Below are 20,697 nucleotides of genomic sequence, written 5' to 3'. Positions count from 1 at the left end.
TTACCTAAAAGTCCAGAATCCTATCTAGCATATTACACAGCAAGGTTACCCACTTCAGAGTGAAGGATACATAAGAGTTATCACATACTCAGTGATGTGTTGTTAGATATTTAACAACTAGCTCTTTCTGCTGGGGAAAGAGATTTATAACATTTTCTCATTTATCTATATATATAAAAGCCTAAGTGACTGGTTGACTGGTCATTATGACATGCTCTGACCACCAAGGGGCAGACACTCAAGCATGAGCTGCCCCCTGGTGGTCAGTGTGTTCCCACAGCCAACCTCCCACAGCCCCTTTCCCAGCTTACTGAACTGGATGACCTGATCAGGGCGGCCAACCTCTTGTGGCCCCTCCCCCCAGCCAGCCAACCTCCCACAGCCCTTTCCACCTGCAACCTCCGGCCACCCCAATTGGCCCCAATCGCCAGCCAGGCCAAGGGATTCCACCCATGCATGAATTCGTGCACCTGTCCTCTAGTGTGACATAAATACTCCCTTCATATGAACTGCAAGCTACCAATATAATCTCATGCAGGTAGAAATGTTCTGACTGGGAATCAAACCTTGACCTCCTGTTTCATAGGTCAATGCTCAACCACTAAGCTATACCTGCTGGGCATTAGGAAGCCTTTTAAAGGCAACGCTGAAGCACCAACTTGTAGACAACACTCTGTAACGAGTTTGTGCCATTATTCAAGATGCAGTGGGTGTATTAAATCAGAAACTTCTATACTGTGCACTGTTCCCAGTGCCTCTTACCAGGGAACACAGCAAGGGTTCCATGGAGCTAGCAGTTATGGCTGCCAACAGGGCACCTGGACTACTTATGTCCAGGCACAAGCAAAAGAGAAGGGGAGTTTTCATGCTGGCAAAGGTACTTGATGTTGAGCAGTAGGAAGCATTTGATCTGTTTTCACACAGATGGGGCAGGGAGAGACGTGTGAAACCCAGATGATACACTTGGGGCCGTCTTTTTATTCCTTTATTACAACTGTGTCCTGAAAATGTTTATCCTGAGAATAAAGGATTTGTTCAGACTACCAGTTAAGCTACAATGATCTGCCAAGTTGATAGATGAAGGAAATTCAGAATGGAGAGTGGGAGGAGGCAGAGGCTTAAGACCAGGTGAGGTCTTGAGATCAACTAAAGCTACAGGAGCTGCAGTGCAGTCCATAACCTGCCTCTTGAGTTTCCCCTCAGGAAGAATCAGCACAGCCCTGGGCCAGATGCTCCATGAACCTGTGTGGAAACGTAAGTCTATGCTGCAGAAGGGTGGAGTGCAGCATCTGAAAATTTGTCTCTCATCTTCACCTGCAGGGACGGTAAGTTACCAACAACCCTTAAACCCCATCATCACATTTACACCAAGGACATGCTTGACAAAGTTACTCCCAATCAATTATTGAACATGGCAGTGATAATAAGATAGGTTGGCTTAAGGATCCCCTGGCTGCCTTGCCAACCGCACCTCTTAGAACCGCACCTCAGTCTCAGATGCTTGCACACAATCAATTTCCTTTCATCTCCACTGTACCTGTATCACAATATGACATCTCTCCCACCTTCCTTTCATCCACCTATGTTTTCCCTTACAAGCATTTTCCTTTAATTATACTAATGTATACCTAATCCCCTCTTGGCTTCTTGGAGGACCTAGACTAGGCACTGTGATGCAAACTGTACTTATATTATCTACATGCATTCTTACCACATACTGCAAGAGAGGAAATATTACATCATAGATGAAACACTTGAGATTCCAGAGGTTAAATATTGCCTATATTTAAGAAATAGCAGAATAAGATTCACATTTAAGTCTCTCTGGGATACAAATCTAATCTGTCATTCATTTTTCTATCTTGGAGTTGAGTCCCACTATTGGAATTAGAAATAATTACTTCCCCCCAAAATATCTTGAGTGAGATATGGCTCCCACTCCATGGAATCAGATTCTTTACAGCATAGATAAAAATAATATCCAGGATCAAAAGGAGTTATTTTGAAAGACAGTGCATTCTTCATCACAGGAGTTGTAAAAAATGTAGGATGGATAACTGAGTGCTAGGAAATGTGTAGGGAGAACTTGAGCTTTAGCTAGGTGTTTTGGTGAATAAGTTCTGTCTAGGTCGTGAGTACTTATCTTGCTAGGTAGTTACTTAACATCTCACATCTGAGTCCTTTTGTTACTATGTGATATGAAGCTCCCCATAAGTGACTAGAGTTTAAGAATATCTCCCTGTAAATAATCTCAAATACCACAGAAATAGTTTCAGATATACCAATTTCTTCTATGATCTTTTCCTATTGCCAATAGTTATTTTATTTATTTATTTTTTAATTCTTTTTTAAAAAATATATTTTATTGATTTTTTACAGAGAGGAAGGGAGAGAGATAGAGAGTTAGAAACATCGATGAGAGAGAAACATCGATCAGCTGCCTCCTGCACACTCCCCACTGGGGATATGCCCGCAACCCAGGTACATGCCCTCGACCAGAATTGAACCTGGGACCCTTCAGTCCGCAGGCCGACGCTCTATCCACTGAGCCAAACCGGTTTCGGCGCCAATAGTTATTAAAGATATATTGGGTGTGCTTTTTTTCTTAGTTCATCAATCTTAGATCACTAGAGTTCCAGAGATTAAAGAGATCTTAGAAATCTTTTTATTCAAGTACATTCCCTTTATAGTCATAGAAACTGACCAAGCAGTGTAGAATCCAAGATGAATGACTTTCAGTTCAATATATTTGTTTGTTGTTGTTACTGTTTTTAAATAGCAAGGTACAGAAATTTTGGACTTTAGATTGTTATTTACTAATATGTATCACTTTTTCCAAAGGAGTCAGAATTTTTATGTGGTTACCAGTTCCTAAAATAATTGCTTGCATCCAAGGGCAGCATTATCCTTAGAGGACCAATGTTACCTTAGAAGACCATGTTTTGTTGGTCAAACACACTCATTATTATATAGACATTATTATACTGAGGCTAAGAAGTTTAATACTTTTTTCACTGTCAAATCTTGGAAATGTACAGTATTTGGATGAGAACCTAAGTCCTCATACTTTAGCTAATTGTAACATGCTGTGTGTTACCATAAAATATTCTATTTGCTTTACCATAAACTATTCCAACAATATAAGTAGAATCACATATATTTATATAAGCATATCTATACACCTGTATTTACCTCCTTTGTAGCACTGAAAATGTAAACAAAGAAGAGAAAGAAGAGAGGCATAGCCCATACAAAGTGGGTTGATATTCTTTTGGAGGCAAATATTCTTGCTGCCTTATAGGTAAGATGGGAGCCAACAGGAATAGTTATAGAAAACTACCTCTCCCCTCAAAAAAGGCACATGTAATTCTAACATGAGGAGATTGAAAAACATATAACTTAATGAGTTATTAAAGCTTTTTGTAATCTATGTGCTTAATATAATCTATATAGTCATATATTTTACAATAAATACACAAGAGAGCAAAACTGTCACTGAATATAAAAATGCAATGCAATGAAATCTCTTTTTATTTTGGCTTTTGTTTGAAGTTCTGAAAAATGTTGACATTTAAAATGTTTGTGATCAATAAAGAAGCTTCTACTGACTACAGGATATTATCTTACTTCCCAAGCTTGAATGAGAGTTCATGGTCTGGTATTTACCTAAATCATCCTAGCCATTCTGGTTTATTTTTATTATGCATCGCTATGATTTTTCTCTGTGATGACAGAGGCAATCCTAAATCAAAAGAAACCCACTGCAGCATTCCCCTCTCCCTCTGACACAGCCAGAGGTCTTCTTTGATGGATGTAGATGATTCTCCATGTCTGGGTAATGTAACATTTTCATGGTGGCAAAGCCCTTTCTGAATCAGATAGTATCTGGAGTGTAGAGATTATGGAATATATCATTCAAAACTGCCAAATCAGTACTTCTACTTTGTTCTCTGGTATTTTTCCCCCAAAGAGATATTAAGTAATCACGATTTTCAAATAGAGTAGATCTGTCATGTTGCCCAGACGCACATTTAGATAGAAATTGAGGCATATAAAACTCAGTGCTATATCTAAAAACTAAATGCCACTATGGATCGTGAACTTGCTGAGGAAATACAGAGCATGTATTGGGAACTCTTTCAAAGGCAGGCATTTTAGAAAGATCTGTGACTGTAAAATCATTTTTCTGTAAACCTTATTTAGGTGCTCAGAAAACCCAGCCAGAGTCAAAATATTAGTTTTTATTTCTATAACTTCCTGAAACTATTACATCAGCATTTCCTTGTTGTTGTTTTTTTAATCATTTGAAATCAGATTATCTGGAAAAGTGTCAAGACTCTCAAATGGCTGAAATCTGGAAAAAAATATGTCCCAAATCCTTCACACCTCCTTGTTTTTATGTCCTTCTCCATGTAACTTTATATTGTCTATTCACAGTGAACAGTGTAATGTACCATACTTTGATTATGGGATTGGCCAATGGGATTTTAGCAGATATGTTTTAGGCTGAAGAGCAAATGGGCTCATTTTTGCCCTTCAGTCATTTGACAAATTAGCTCACATCTAGTCTCGCCTGCTGGTCTTCAGCGGAAGATGAAGTCCCTGTGAATTGCAAGTATATACCAGCCAACTTCAAGGAACTTGAACAAGCCCAGTTAAAATCAGCAAAAACTTATGAGCATTCACCTAGCATCTTGTTTTACTTTGGTCTGTAATTTTATTTGTGACAGATACAACTATCTCAGGTATAATTGTCAATAATGTGGGTGACATAAATATTATGCAACTAGTAGGGAAGTACAAATAATTCTGAGTGACACAATTGGAATTAAAAATATCAGAATTGTGAGACATTACTAATAAACAAATAAGAGACAAATGTTTTCCTTTAGTGAAAGGACCAAGCTTGTTGGCAGACAGAATAAAATACTTTCACAGCATTTAAACAAAACAATGGCATTAAAATGAGCCTTGAAAGAAGATAGAAGCAAAACAACAAAGTTCTCTGTAGCTCAAGTTAGAATTTGGCATTTATCTGGAAAACAGAAAGTAGCAAATAGATCTAACCGTTGTTTAGACTAGATAAATCCAGAATAATTATTAAATATTGAATTGAATATGTTATATTCAATTGAAGGGTGATCTAGGATCGCTGGTTGGAAATGAAAGAGAGGAAGTAGACATTGATTTAATTGGAGACAGAGTGATGGTTAGGTACATAAAATTTGGAGAACCAAGTTCAGTTTATGGTATAACATTTATTATTATTTTTGACCTTAAGAAAGTCATTTAGTCTCTCTAAGTCTTAGTTCCTTGACTGCAAAACATGACTAATAATACCTCTCTTGGTTTGTTAAATATATACTGAGAGTTCAATGATACTTTTATCATAGTCCTGGCCTTAATATCAGAAAGTTGAGCACAGTAGATACTCGTACTGTGTTCTCCAAAACTTAGAGAAATAAATGTCAGCAGTCCGCCCTTAAATCAAGTGAGTGTAGCAGGAAAAAAACAAAAAAACAAAAACGATTGTAGCAATTTTCGATGACTGCAGAAGCAATTTTAGATGTCTTGTATACTTATCAAGAGGCAGGAATCCATCAGCCCAGTTTACTATTGCTATCAGAGAAGAATGCTATGCAATACAGTTGACCCTTGAATGACACGGGCTTGAATTGCATGAGTCCACTTACATGCAAATTTTCCTCAATAAATACTGTCATTGTATACTCTCTTCCTTATGAGTTTCTTAATAACATTTTCTTTATTGTAGCTTATTTTATTATAAGCCTACAGCACATAATACCTATAACATGCAAAATAGGTGTTAATTGACTGTTTATGTTATTGAATTCCAGTCAACTGGTAGGCTGGGAGTTGTTTTGGAGCAGTCAAAAGTTCTATGCAGATTTTTAACTTTGTGGGGTTTGGCCCCTTAGGCCTGCATTGTTAAAAGGTCAACTGTAATCCTTGGGAAAGCTGAAGTGTGACCTTAGCTTCTCACCTGAGGAAATTGGAAGAAGGCAGCCTGGCTGAAAAAGCCTGCAGTAGTATCCAAAACAGGAAGCACTGGTCGAGAATCCAACATTCATCAGGTTTAGTAGACATGTGCATGGTGCAGTGAAAGACTGTGGAGTGTGGAGCTGGTGCAAGTGAGAGGATCGAGGAGCTCAGTCCCTCCTCTCTAACACCTTGCAGAGAGGAGGTCCTCCTCAAGGGCCTTTGGAAGAGCTCAGACATGAATCTCAACAGAGGACAATGTCTGGTTACTGCCGAGCAGGAGGCATCAACAGCCCAACATTGGAGAAACATCATCGCCCCTTCCCGTCTACCTCTCTACCTAGGAAGATCCTGAAAAGTCCAGACACAGGCTTTGGCAGAGGAGGAGGAAGAGCAAAAATCTGACCATTCTTCCTTTACAATCTAGGTACCGAGGGACACGCTGGAAAACACTTCGAAATGGATATGGTATTGACTTTCATTTAGACTGGACTTGAATTTTTATATCTGAAAGTGGGTCTTAATCACTGGCATAAGACTGTTGCTTCAACAAAATTAGGCTTGAAAGATAGTTCCTGACTAATAACCCCAGAAGGCATAAGAGAGGGAGAGTTTATAGAGTACGGATGAAAGAAATAATTACAGAAGAATGTTTTAAAGAATGCTATTGAGGTAAGACTTCAATACACTGGTTTTATAAACAAGTAATACGATATTAGTTGGTAAAGCACTTAAGGCAGTATATGGCCCATAGTAATGCCTCAAAAATGTTAGCTGCTTTTATAATTGTTATTGTTATTAGACAGGAAATACATAAAATGTAAAGGTGATCCAAAATGGAAAGGGCTGTATAGAATAGTAACAATGAAAAATTATAAAAGCAAAGACTAAAAAAGTCATGTGTGAGGTATCATGTAATAAGCATTCTGAACTTGAAGATTTTTTCATGGTTCCTCTAATTTTAGGATTCTATAATTCTAAGCATGAATTATTTTTTTCCATGTGGAGAAAACCTATATTCCCCCTAAATTAAATAGACAATACAACTCTTACTACATGTTTTAATTTAAAAAACATAGATTGTTCCTTTTTTATCCTCTAAGCGCATCCAGAATGAAGTCAATATCATTCATCCTTTTGCACTAGAGTATTAGCTGCCTCCATCAAATGCAAATCATAAAACCTTGCCTGTCAGTACTCATTCTTTGATGGCTCTTTCTTTATCTTTGAAAATGATACTGACATTAAGTGAGAGGAATAGCACCACAATACAGCTAAAACTGGCAAGGGACTGAGCTTTTATATAATAGTGACTTACTTTCCTTTGTGCTAACTCATTTTGAGCTTCTGTGTAAAGGATATTTTAACAACAAAGTAGATCAGAGGGTAAGCAAAGTATTTCTTTTTTTTAAAGCAACTGCCATGTTCAGAAATGAAAACTATTATAAGTCTCCTGACACAGAGAGCTAAGCATTTCATCTCAAACTTGAGTGAGGATAGCTGCATACTTACATCTTGATTGGTCATCTCCCAGTAGGGTCTCTCTCCATAAGACACAACCTCCCACATCACGATTCCATAGCTCCAGACATCACTAGCAGAGGTAAACTTTCTGAAAGCTATAGCTTCTGGGGCAGTCCATCTTATTGGAATTTTGCCTCCCTGCAATTAAAAAAGAATTTTAAAAAATTCTCATACACTTCAAATGTACCTAGGGATATTGCTGTTTCACTGGAAAGATCTAGAAAGAGATGTAGCATTTTTAAGTGAATCTGTTTGACATCATGCAGTCTCTTTTCACATATCGGTCCATAAGCACTTGTAGACTGACTGCTAATTGGTTGTCTGGAAGGTTTCTGGTTTAAATTCTGTTTGACTCCTGGAGCACACAGGACCCACATCTCAATTAAAGTACCAGAATGGGAGCTCTCAGTGGGGAAAGCAAGCAGTCAAGCAAATCAATAAGGTGACTTTCATGATTTTCAACCTGAGTAAAAAAAGACTCAGATTCCTGGGTGCTTTTTATCTACTTTAATATGAGAATTGTAAGTGGAGCATCTCAGTTGCTGAATGCAAGACAGAGAAGTTTAACAGCTAATAAGACAAGCATGAAAATCAGATATATTAAAAGCTTAGTTATACTTTTTCCTAATATTATGCAATTTCTTTTAGATTTGATTTCTTTCATTTTCTGTTTGCATATTTTTATTTGTTTGGATAGGTTTTTTCGTTTTAACCTAAGAAGTAGGTTTTTTATTTAATTCAACCATTTTAAAAATTATTAAAATTAGATGATGGGGAAAAACTTACATTATTATGTATGGGATTCTTTTAACGTGGCAAAAAATGCTTTGGTAGGTTTTCTCTTTGTTCACAAAATAAACATTTAACCTTCCCCTTTAAGGGTGAACATTTTTTCTCATAGTTTTAAAAGGAGACAACCCCAAGCAAGCACACATTTTATTTATAAGCAAAAATCAATCAATCAACCAATATGGTGGATTGAAAGAGAGAGAAAGAGAGAGAGAAAGAGAGAGAGAGAGAGAGAGAGAGGTTTTGGATATTTTCTCATAAAATGACTAGCATATGCCTTCCCATTTTGCAAGAAGGGAATAATATATTTCAAATACCAGAAAAATGGAACTTAAACTGCTTTATGAACCAAAGTTTCAAGACATATGAGAAAATAATAATATTATGTAATGCTTGAAACTGCTGAGTTGCAGTTAATTTGAATTATTCAAAATAAGTATGAGTTATTTTCTCCTTGGAAATATGGTAACACCACTTTAAGAAGACTTTCCCGAAACATACTTTTGTTAGTTAAATATCCATAGGTATGGTCACACAATTAGCTCTGGCAATTTGTTTTGTGACATTCCATAACATATTATTATTATACCTCTTAAAATTACAGTTTGTGGATTTCTTTAAACTTCAGCCTAGAATTTTTCTCTTGATCCTCTGACCATCACATTTGTCATCAATATTATCTGGTGTTCCTTTATCTCTGTATCTCTCAGTATATGCATTTTCCACAAGCAGCCTATATGACCCATTTCGTAGGAATAATTCTTGAGGTCTCAGGTTATCTGCTCTCCCTCACCCTCCCTTTCCCCCAGCATGACACATTGACACACGTTGACAATCTACTCTATGAATTTAACTAAGTCATCAAGCAGTCATACTGGGAATGGATTTTCCTACAACCTCAATCTTGTTTAGGCCAAATTTATTAAGTTTAACGCTAATTCCAAGAGGATTCTTGAATGAGGTTTCATTTAATGCAAATAATGACAAAGATAATTAAGTCTAGAAAAAGAGGAAGTGATATCCCAGCAATTAATTTATTGATTTGTCAAGCTGACCATATTATAAGACTCCATTTACTTATATAATTTGCATGTGATCTTCATCATAATACAGTCTCTAAGGATCTGATTCATAAAACAACAATAAAAAAGAAAGCCTTATAATATATGACTAGATTTATTGTTAGGCTATGAGTAGAAGTGATATTTAAAAAGGTGACTTAAATAAGAAAATGTGTAACACATCTATCATAAAAATAAGAGATGACAAAAGTGTTCCTTTGTATGGAAACCAAAGTTAACAAAATTGTAGTGTGAAAAAGATGCACTGGTAAATTCCTGTCTTCACAAGAAGCTTAAATCTTGAACTTGAGGACATTGTAAAGATTTAGAATTAAACAAATGTAGCTTATCAAAAGGGATATAACTGAAGAAGTGCAATACATAGATTGCCCCCAAAATTTCATTGTACTCACAGTATTACACAGAAAGACTTATTAATTATATAACGTATCAATTCAGGAACCAATTACATTGCTGGAAAAGGGTGTTGATTTATGCTAATTAGAATAATTTCGTGACCAATTTTCCAAAGACACGGGCTTAACAGTTTACATTGTATATAAAAAAGAAATCAGACATAATTTTAGTAAATCAAAAGTTTTTGAAGGAATAGCTCTTTTATTCGATACCATGTGAGTCCTTAAAACATAAGTTTAGATATTTCTGCATTTGTTTTACAAAAGAAGATAGTGCAGAGTTTAAGCTACCCCATAATGCTATACATGTATATATTCATATTTATTGAACATGTATAGATAACATATTTATTGTTTTTAATATAGGATATTCTTTATTTTTTATATTTAAAACATTATATGATTTTTACATAGTTGTATACGATCTAAATTTGAACTTTTTTTATTTTCAGTATCAGTAGGAAAAAAATAAATTATTGCGCTTATTAGGTAAATACTTTTTTATCTGAGTTTAATATATGAATTTTCTGATCTCTAACAAGGAGCATCATCTGGATTTCTTTATTCCCCCACCCCCTCCTTTTCTCTCTCTTCCTATTTGGAGAAATGCCCTTTTTGCTATTTCCTTTAAAATCTTTAAATATTAAATGCCTCTAGTCTAGGGAGTCAGAAATGCATTCTGTTAGAACTTACCCTTGTGGTGTAGGCTGCCTCAGGATCATCTTCCAGTACCCTGGAAAGTCCAAAGTCAGACACTTTGCACACAAGGTTACTGTTGATTAAGATGTTTCTAGCAGCGAGGTCTCTATGCACGTAGCCCATGTCGGAAAGGTACTTCATTCCAGCAGCGATGCCTCTCAGCATGCCAACCAGCTGAATCACAGTGAATTGCCCATCGGTTTTCTGTAAAGACCATGTAGCAATATTAGTCCTGCAACACCAATCACTGGGGGGGAATATGAAAGGGTTTTCATTCAATCTCAAATTAATACCACCCCCAAATTCATATGCATTTTCTACTTGAAGAAGAACAAAAAAAGTTGGGAAATATATAGTTAAGTTGGTAATATTTATCACTTCTTTCCTTGATCAAAGCAGATCAGGGTTTTGAAAGCCCTTATGGAAAATCCCATTTGATTGCCCTTCTCTGAATTGCAATTCTTTTACTCTCAGTCATCAGAGGAGTGTGTTCGTTACTGCAGCCTGGTGCTTGTCTAGGGTTAACACTGCACATTTTTGAGGTGCTTTAGAGGAAGCTAGCTTGATAGGCATATTGTTGTAAAGAAGACATGGCCAGAGGAGATGGAGGGAGATTCTTCAGCAGCAGATGGGAGGGGGATGGCTGAGGAATGACCCAAAAGATATTCGCATTTCTTGGAAGCTTGCAGTTTTTTTAAGGGACACTCAATTTACTGCACACACACAGAAAAAGGCTCACCTAATGATTATTTTAAAAAAGGAAGAAGATGATGTGACTTTACGAGACTAGGGAACTAGAAGACATGTATAAGAAATTTGGCAACAGAATCTGGAGAACGGAAGGGAATATGACAGCAGCCGCCTTGTCAGTGGGCTGATGTCACATTCAATGCTCGGACCCCTCTTATAATTGTCATTAATGCCATTTCCCATCACCTTTCCTAATCCATAGCAATAATCGTTAAGGAAAATGAAAAACTGCCAGCCCACAGATTTAAGCAGGCCTGCAGATGTGTTACATCATTTAAAATTTGAAGAACTTACACATTAAAAACATATTTTTTTTTCTGAGACTCACAGACTGAACAATATAGGATCAATATCATCTATTACCACATGAGGACTCCAAGGGCACAAGCCGAGGCTGGCCCCAGATGGGTTATAAGTCTATTTAACCCTTACTGTAGATAATGAGCATGGAGCTTCGAGACAGTTTTTCCTAGCTCTGCCTGATAATATGTACTTTGAGAAAGTTAGATATTTGTACAAGCTTCTTTGTTTACTTTCTGTTTTTTTTCCTTTCCTTCCTCCCTACTTCCTCCCGCCCTCCCTTCCTTCCTTCCTTCCTTCCTTCCTTCCTTCCTTCCTTCCTTCTTTCTTCCTTTCATCTCTTTTCTTCCTTTTTTCCTTCCTTCCTTTCCCCTTTCTTTCATTTCTTTTTCAGACAAAGTAACATATAACTATATAAAACTGTAGACACACATCATTTGAATTTGTATAAGTTTTCTGTAAAGAAAAAAAATTCAAACCAAAGTTAATTTTTTGGAGTGTAATTATTCTGACTCCAGGTATTTCCATCTATTTTAAAATTCAGCTTTAAAGTAGCTCAATTTTAACTTCAATGTCATTATCAATATATAAATAACACTGAATAATTAAATATGCCTCAAATCTTACCTTTAAAAATGTATCTAAAGAGCCATTTTCCATATACTCTGTCACTATCATCACTGGTTTACCTGAAAAGGAAACAATGGATGAGCTGCTGTTTCTCTATTTAGTATTCTTATCTAATAAAAGCTTACCTGGAAGTTTTTATTAGTGTCCAAAGTACATACAGTTATTTTTGTTAAAGTCCGCTGTGTAGCAAGTAAATTCCTGACACTGTGATATCTTAGTAAAATGGTGGCGTCAGTGAGAAGAAAGTATCACAAGAATAATAACAGATTGATATAGTTAACTGTCAATATAAAAATCAATTTATGTAGACAATGAGTTGATTAATAAATATAATTTAATAGATGTAATTATATAATGTACCAAAAGTTAATATCCAGCAAAGCATTGTGAACATATTCATCTTTTTCAAATTCTCAATAAAATATCTGATCCAGTATAGCTGCTGCTTTATGATCCCTTGAATATATGTTGTATTTTTATTTCCATGTTCTTGTAACTGGTTACCTTATGGCTGCCTCCCTTTCCCCTCTCTGTCACACACTTATAATCTCTATCAATCCAAAGATTTTTATTCTTCAAAATGCTGTTCTAATTCCTCTTGCTATCCAGAAACTTTTCTTGCAGTCATCATTTCTGATGGTAGGGGTCCTTTTATATCTGATACAGAAGCACAGCCTTGAGATTAGCTGGGCAGACACTGGGCAGACACTGCTGGGCTCTGAACCCATATCAATCACTATTATGTGATCTTGGGCATATCAATTACTATCTCTGTGTTTCAGTTTTCTCATCAGTAAAATTAGTATATTAATGGCACCTGCTCATAGGGTTTTTGTTAGTATGCAAGTCAAATAATTTTCCAAGGAACTTAAAATAGCACCTACAACTTAGAATTTGCTGTGTATTATTATTTTATAAAATTAATCAAATCTGTGGGTTAGCCTCCTTGCTATATGTTAGTTGGCTAGGAGAATAAATCATATTTTATCCCCCATGAAATGATGGTATTTTGCTTATAATATGTCTGTGATACAAGAGAAAAATACAAGATAAAAAATCCTTGTTAAAGGAGAAAATACTTAAAATACGGTTGTTAGTTTTATCACTTCTCAATAACCTCATTCTATTTTAGAACAGGCCCCTTTACTCTTCAATAAAAGTATACTACATAAATTTTAAGTGTTAATTTAAACTATTTTGAGATTAGTAAAAGGAGACTTTATGACAGGAAAATTACTATCATATACATCTATTAACTTTTATGCATTATGAAGGGAAAACAAGGCCTATGCAATCATGAAGTGCATTATAATTAACTTAATGGCATTCTCCAGAAGGACATCTGTACTTTACTTGAGAAGTGATTAATTCAAGTCACAGAATTAGAAATTGCATGCTTTTTCATTCACTGTCATCCAGAAGTGTAAGGAGATGTAGACAGCAACACAATGACCTACAAATAAGGAATGACTAGGAAGCAAAAGGATTTTTCACTCCAAAGTCACTTAAAACTCACTGTTTAGAACACTGGGGTAGATCGGTCTTGTTCCTCATTCAGGCAATTATCTTCTTTTAAAATATTTTAGGAGCAATATTCTTTTCATGGAATGTGACAAGTATATTACAATGGCAGACACATCTATCTCCTCCCTTTTTAAGGTTTAGAAAAGTTATAAAAATAAGTTCATCTAAAATAAGTCATTTGGCATAAAATTGTAGATGCCTACATTAGGTGAAACATCATATATGCAGAGAATATGCATTGAAGATGACATTCTATATGAACTTTGAAGACTGAAAGGGTCACTGGTGTAATAAAAGGTGATGGATATTCCAGGAAGAAGAGGCGGCATGTGCCAAGGGATCTTGTCATGAAAGAACCCATCAAGTTCAAATAGAGCCATATATTTGATTTTTTTGAAGAGCTCTGGATTTTTTCTTTGTAAATCAGGAAGTGACAGGGAATGAGTTGGGGAAAACTGATTTTAAAACTGACTGGAAATACAGTATCTTTGTGTGTGTTTTTTTTTTTTTTAAGAAAAGATTCATATTGCATTTGTCAATGGTTTTGACAGCACAAGAGTAGAAAAGATTATAAATGGGTTTTTTTCTTAGTATATATGTAATCTAAGTTCAGGAATAGAGTAATGCTTCCAATTTAACTTTATTTTAATGATATTGTCACACCCGTCTTAATGGACTTCACGCAAACTCTTAGATAGACAAAAATTCTGCTTTGGGTCCTTTTAAGTCCCTTTCTTACTTATCAGAGCCCATTTCAGTCTTTTGTTAATGTTGAAGTCCCTTTTCTTTCAAAAGTCCAGAATTAACATATATTCCCCAAGGGGAATAGCCAACATATTTGATAATTGCTTTGGCACAGTTACCTATGTGACAGAAGTTACACATGCCATATGCTAGAATGTCCTGGAATGTCCTGTTGTACCAGACATCACCCTTTTATTTGCCCCATTTCAGGAAGTCAGAAGTACCCAGGGATGGAGCTGAGCAGGCAGATAGTAGGGACACCTGGGGGTCCAGTCACCAGCTTTTAATCAAGCACAATTCGAGTATTTCAATAAATTTATAGTTAATATCCCTGGATGTTTCTCTGTGGTTAGAGTATTAGCCAGGGAACTGAGGATGGAGGATTCCATTCCCTGTCAAGGGGATTCACCTGGGTTGCAGGTTCATTCCCTGCCCTGGACAAGGTGTGGGAGGCATCCAATCTCTCTTTCACATCAATGTTCTCTCTCTCTCTCTCTCTCTCTCTCTCTCTCTCTCTCTCCCTCTCTCTCTCTCTCTCTCTCTCTCTCCCCGTCCCTCCTTTCCACTCTCTCTAAAAATCAATGAAAAAATATCCTCAAGTGAGGATTAACCACATTTTTTAAAAAATGTACAGCTAATAGAGCCAAAGGGCATTGCACTTGCTGCAAACAGTAGCCCTGGTCAAATCAGAAGGAGGCCCACGCTTTCTGGAGTCAGCCTGTGATTCCAGGAATCCCTCTGACTCTGCCTGATTTCTTCTTTCACTTACAGAAATTCATTGAGGGAGTTATCTTACTGTAAAGAATGGGAAGAACTGAACTCCAGCAGATATCCAGGACTAGCTTTGCTTCACTGGCACCTCTCAGCTCCTACCACAAAAGCAAATGCCTTATCCATCAAAGCAAAATCTTAATTTACGTCTATTATTATTTACTCTACCGCAAGTTCTTTATGTCTCTGCCACGTTCCCTATAGTTAGTTCTACTTATAAAACTTTGTTCCTTCTCTCTTTGTCTATATATTTTTTTCTGCCTACCCTCTAATTTTATAGACTCTCTTCTTACAGTAATGGTACTGCTCATCCAAGGTCTAATGAACAGGGATTGGATAGAATTCCCATGTAAAAATATCTCTTTGGGGTAAATTTGTTCTTTCAATTCAACCCAAATTTACTGAGCTTAGAAGAAAGACTTTATACTCTAAAGAGAATGAACTGATCAGAAAACCCATGGACATTTAATAATATACATTTGGAAAGAAAAAATGCTTACTTTTTAGGGAGATGGGCACCTGGTATTCATCCTGTAAGATTTTATAGATAGCATCACCTAGTTTTAAAAGTCAGATTAATTATTTATGGCACTGTAGGTTGTAATGTCAATAACAAAAATGTTATTTGAGAAATATGATAGGGACCTAAAACACCTCTCGTATTTCAGAAAAATAAGGGGAAAGCAATTAAAGTGAATGCTTGCAAACAAGCATGAAACTTTTTTGTGGACAAAAAATAAGACACTTCAGGACCCATTTGATTATATTTCATGCTTGAGTCATTTTAATGCTAATTATGTTTAGTTTGGCTTATGTTTTGTCTCAGTTCCTGCTAGCCTGCAAGAATGACATAGCAATAATTAGCATGGCTTACTCTAGTCCTTGTAAATTCAATAAAACTGTATAAATCATTTTCCATTACCCAGCTTGAAGTACAGACAAAGAGTAGATCTGCCAATAGTTTTGAAAGCATATTATCAAAAATTCATATAAAGAGAGCTCATAAAGCATGTCAAAACATGATTGTAATCATGGACCAGAGCTTTTATATTACTGTATATCATTTACTGGAGACCCAGCCCAGGCAGAGTCTAAGCAGTAATAAAACACATTATCTGAGGAATTCACATTCATTATTGATAATTATAAAAGAGCTGCAATTTATTGACTTATTGGCTACTCTTTGCAATACATGATAATCATTTCAATTATCAAAATTCTATAAAATGATATGACAAAAGATTTTTCAAAGAAAGAAAAGTAAAATTTAGAAAGATTCAATATATTACTTTGGCTGATTAGAGCAACTTGTCTAAGAAACAAAATTGGGAATCAAATTTATGTCCATCTGACTATAAAAGCTGTTTTCTTTTCCTCCATACTATGCCTGTAATTTCAAAATATTTATTTTAATTTGAAATTTTATCTTTACATCTCATAAATATTTACTCTTTTGTATTAATACAAGCTTGGTAATCATAACTATGTCATACCAAACTAAAAATCACTGATGGCAGATCTGGTGGGAATTCAGCTTCTTTCAATAAATAATATGTTCTTACATATATGATCATTACATATATATGCTGTGAGTGTTCCGACGTGTTCTATAGTGAAATGGCTTCAGATTCTACATATATGAGATATCCATATAGTAATCAAAGCCATAGAAGCAGAAATAAGAAAGGTGGTTGCCAGAGGCTGGGGTGAGGAAGAAAGGAGGAGTGGCTGATCAATGCATACAGAGTTTCAATTGTTATCAAAATTCTATAAAAGTGCTATCACAAAAGACATTCAGTTATTCAGTATGGAAACTTATAAAAATAACTACATAACATTGTGCTTATAAAGAATACTGTACTGAACACTTAAAAATTTAAGAGGGTAGATTTCATATGTGTGCATTTTTTTTCTACCACAATTTAAAACTTGAGTTTGTTTCGCTACTACATGATTTTTGGTGCCAATGTCCATCACAAATCCAAGAGAGGAGAGAGGGAGCCACTTTTGATAATTGAATCCTTTTCCATAAGATCTCAGAGTTACGTGAAACAAACTTTGGGGAATATTGATGTAGATCTACCCTTGATTTTCAAACTATGGTCCTTGACGAGCAGCACAGTTATCATCTGGGAGCTTGTTAGAAAAGCCAAATTTCAGTGCCCAATCCTAGCTACTGAAACAGATTATGCATGTTAACAATACCCTATGAGGCACATTACATTTTGAGAAACACTGAACTGGACCATATCACAAGAGTTGCAGCTAAATCTTGGCTTATTATTTTATTTGCATTGATATCACTCCCTTTTCTGAAACTATTAACTCACCAACAAACACATGACACCACTTAGGGACATAAGGGAGCATTTGATTTAGAAGCGTCATGAATCACTGGCAAATAATTGTCACTGGGGTTTGCTACAAAACATTTTATAAGATTTATAAATAATTAAAAATAATTCTGTGCTTACACTAGTGTAGCTATAGTCTTATTTCACTATGCCATTCTATTTGGGTTGTAGACTATATAGTATACTAACACTTGTAGCTGTTTGAAATTAATTTTATTATTCTCCCAAAGGAAACATGGAATAATGCAAATATCATGATTCAATTATTCATGGTTAATAGCCAACCACAAAATGGGATCTTATGCTTATAATAGGAACAGGTAATGTTTATAAGGTGGAGGGAGGCAAAGTATGCAACAGTTATAATGAAACTCAGATATTTTCATTCAATTATGGACAATTTTTATTGGTTAACATTTAGGAAGGTAATATATATATATATATATATGTATATACACACACACACATATATACATATATACACACATATATGTATAAATGTTTATACTCACATATATATACATATATATTCAGCTATATATGTATATATATTTATATAATTTTAAAATTTGGGAAATATGATACAATCTAAAGCCTATACTAAAAAAGTAGCATAAAAACACCAAATGTCTCTATAGGTAGAAATTCCAAACTTTACATATTTATTTCTTTTATTTCATATTGTTTACATTGATATAAACTTTTCCATTAGATAATTCATTTCTCATATTAAAAATGGATTCGAAGTGTTCTGACATTGTAAATGGATAATAATTAGTTATGAAATCAGAAATTATAGACTTTTCAGAGGAGGTGGGGACTCTAAGAATTATCAAATCTGACAGTTTTGTTTTATTAATAATGAAAATAACTTTAAAACACATATTTTAATTTACTAACAGTCAATCTATGAGACAGTAAATCTGTTTCCATAGATTTATATTCTTTCAGATGATTAGGATTTAGATTTTATCAGGAAGAGCACTTATAAATCCCTAATAATTATTTTATGTGTATTTATTAAACCTCTGTATATGCCATAACAAAGAAAACAAAGTACCACATTAATGAGCTGACTTCTGTTTTTATGTCTGTTTTAAAGTTGTTTATTTGCATTATGGTTTATCACTGGTTCATAGCATACTCAGTCTTTAAATACCTCAATTTACACTTTTCAGGACTAAAGGTAAATTACACTTTATACACAACATGTGCAACTGGGTGCTTATAAGCATCTCAACTTTAACTTATCCACAACTGAACTACTGATGACCAACCAAAGTCTTATTCCTTCTAGATTGTTCCCTATAAACGGCAATTCCTTTCTTCAAGGTACCTGGACAAATAATGTATAGTTATCATTGACTCCCTCTCTTTTCCTCACACTCTATTTCCAAACCATAAGAAGCCATATTTTGATTGCCTTTAAAATATCTACCGTATTGGCCCTGGCTGGTGTGGCTTGGTTGGTTGGGCACTGTCTCATGCAGGTTCGATTCCAGGGTGTATTCCCTGGTTTTGGGCTGGATCCCTGGTGGGGGCATGCAGGAGGCAGCCAACTGATGTTTTTTTGATCTCTCATGGATATTTTTCTCTCTCTTTCCCTCTCTCCTCCTCTCCCACTAGAATTCAATCAAAATATATTTTTTTAAAAATCTACAGAATTCAACCTCTGTCCTGATCTAATCAATGATGAGGTGTGAATAATGTTAGGGTCCTCCTCACTGCTCCATGCTTAAACACTGGCTCCTACCATCTATACTCAACATAGCAGCCTGGACTGACTGATCCATTTAATGTAGACATCAGATTCCATTACATCTTGGCTCTATAGGCTCTAAAGTTCATTTTAAGAAATTGTTTTTATAGGGACCAAAGACTTCTTACATTTCTATCCTCCTATTACCTCTTTTAAGTTCTTCCCAGACTGCTCTCATCCATTCCACTGAAGCAACAATGGCCATCATGCTGGTTCTTGAACATTCCATGCAGGTTGTATTTCAGCCTTGCTGGTCCTTCTTCCTATAACACTCCGACCCCTGGTATTTGTAAGGTCTTGTCACAGCAGAGCCAGAGCACTGCTCAGCATGCTGCTCTGAGTTGTTCTGAGTCCATATATTCTTCTAAATTCTTCCCATTTGACTATGCCAAGCACAGGGCAGGTCCCTTCTTGAACTCTGCCCACTGTACTCACTGTTGGGAACTTAGTCCAAGTTCCTCCTTTATCCTCTGCTCACTAGTAACAGGTGTTTGGCCAAGCACCTCTGCCTAGGGCTGGACCTCCTAGGACACCGGGTTTTAGATGGAAAAGCCATAAGAAGTTGTGGGTGTATAAAAATGAGTCTTTATTGCAGAAGTCAGTGGCCATGTAGCTACCAGACAAGACAATTCTCCACAGGAAAGTCCATACAGTCAGGCAGCTGGACACCAGCTGGTTAACATGTACATTTTTCCTACAAAGCAGCCTCAGTCTCTGTACCCACAGCTATTATCTGAGCAGCCCCATGCTTCCCCCTAGACTCACCGCCTCACATCATAGCAGTACCTGAGCTCTCTGGCTCAGCAGCTTCTCCAGCCTCTCTGGCTCAGCACACTGGCTGGTTAACATGGCAGCTATATCTGAGCTCTCTATGAGCTCTTAGCCTTACATAGTAACAATACCATCTCTTATCTCCATCTGAGCTCTCCTCTCTCCTGCACACATAGGAGCTACATTCTCTGTGTCTGCTGCCTCTGCTTCTCTTGAGCTCTTTCTCTACTCTGCCCTGCTGCTCTCTCTAGCAAACTTCTTCACACACACACTCCTTCTGGTCAGTAACCTCTATATTACCCCAGAGATAAAGAAGGCCAGTTGTTAACAGTGACATCAATCATTTGGGTTACAGAAGGGCACAGTGTGTACTTGCACCTGTTCATGGTATCTTGGCCTTGGGCACCCCAATTAGGCTCATGCTCAGAGTGACCTTGGCCATTCTGGTGTATTGACAAGGCCTCTGTGCTCCTATTGGCCTTGACTATCCGGGGAACCCTGGTGTGGTTCTCACAGGTCTGCACTTTCACTTTATTTATTCAAGCCTTTTCAGAGAGGTCTTTTTCTAAGGAAAATAGAGACCACCAATTCTCGATAGAACCAAT

The 20,697-nt window shown here is 36.2% G+C and overlaps 1 protein-coding gene across 8 annotated transcripts in view; it reads right to left on the bottom strand.

Moving 5' to 3' along the window:
- The window catches only part of EPHA5 (EPH receptor A5), a 327,662-nt gene that overhangs the window by 20,130 nt on the left and 286,835 nt on the right, over positions 1-20,697 (bottom strand). For all 8 annotated transcript variants that reach the window (XM_070395748.1, XM_070395765.1, XM_070395757.1 and 5 more), the window contains 3 exons: positions 12,167-12,228; positions 10,484-10,693; positions 7,513-7,662 (listed from right to left, as the gene is read on the bottom strand). In XM_070395748.1, the coding sequence (XP_070251849.1) occupies positions 7,513-7,662; positions 10,484-10,693; positions 12,167-12,228 (422 nt within the window). The remainder of the gene's footprint in view (positions 1-7,512; positions 7,663-10,483; positions 10,694-12,166; positions 12,229-20,697) is intronic.

This window comes from Myotis yumanensis, unplaced genomic scaffold (assembly GCF_028538775.1).
Source record: "Myotis yumanensis isolate MYYU_CA2020_CCGP unplaced genomic scaffold, mMyoYum1.0.hap1 SCAF_1, whole genome shotgun sequence".
NCBI classification, from domain to species: Eukaryota; Metazoa; Chordata; class Mammalia; order Chiroptera; family Vespertilionidae; genus Myotis; species Myotis yumanensis.
The sequence above is the reverse complement of the archived record's forward strand: the minus strand, read 5'-3'. Positions and strand labels throughout refer to the sequence as shown.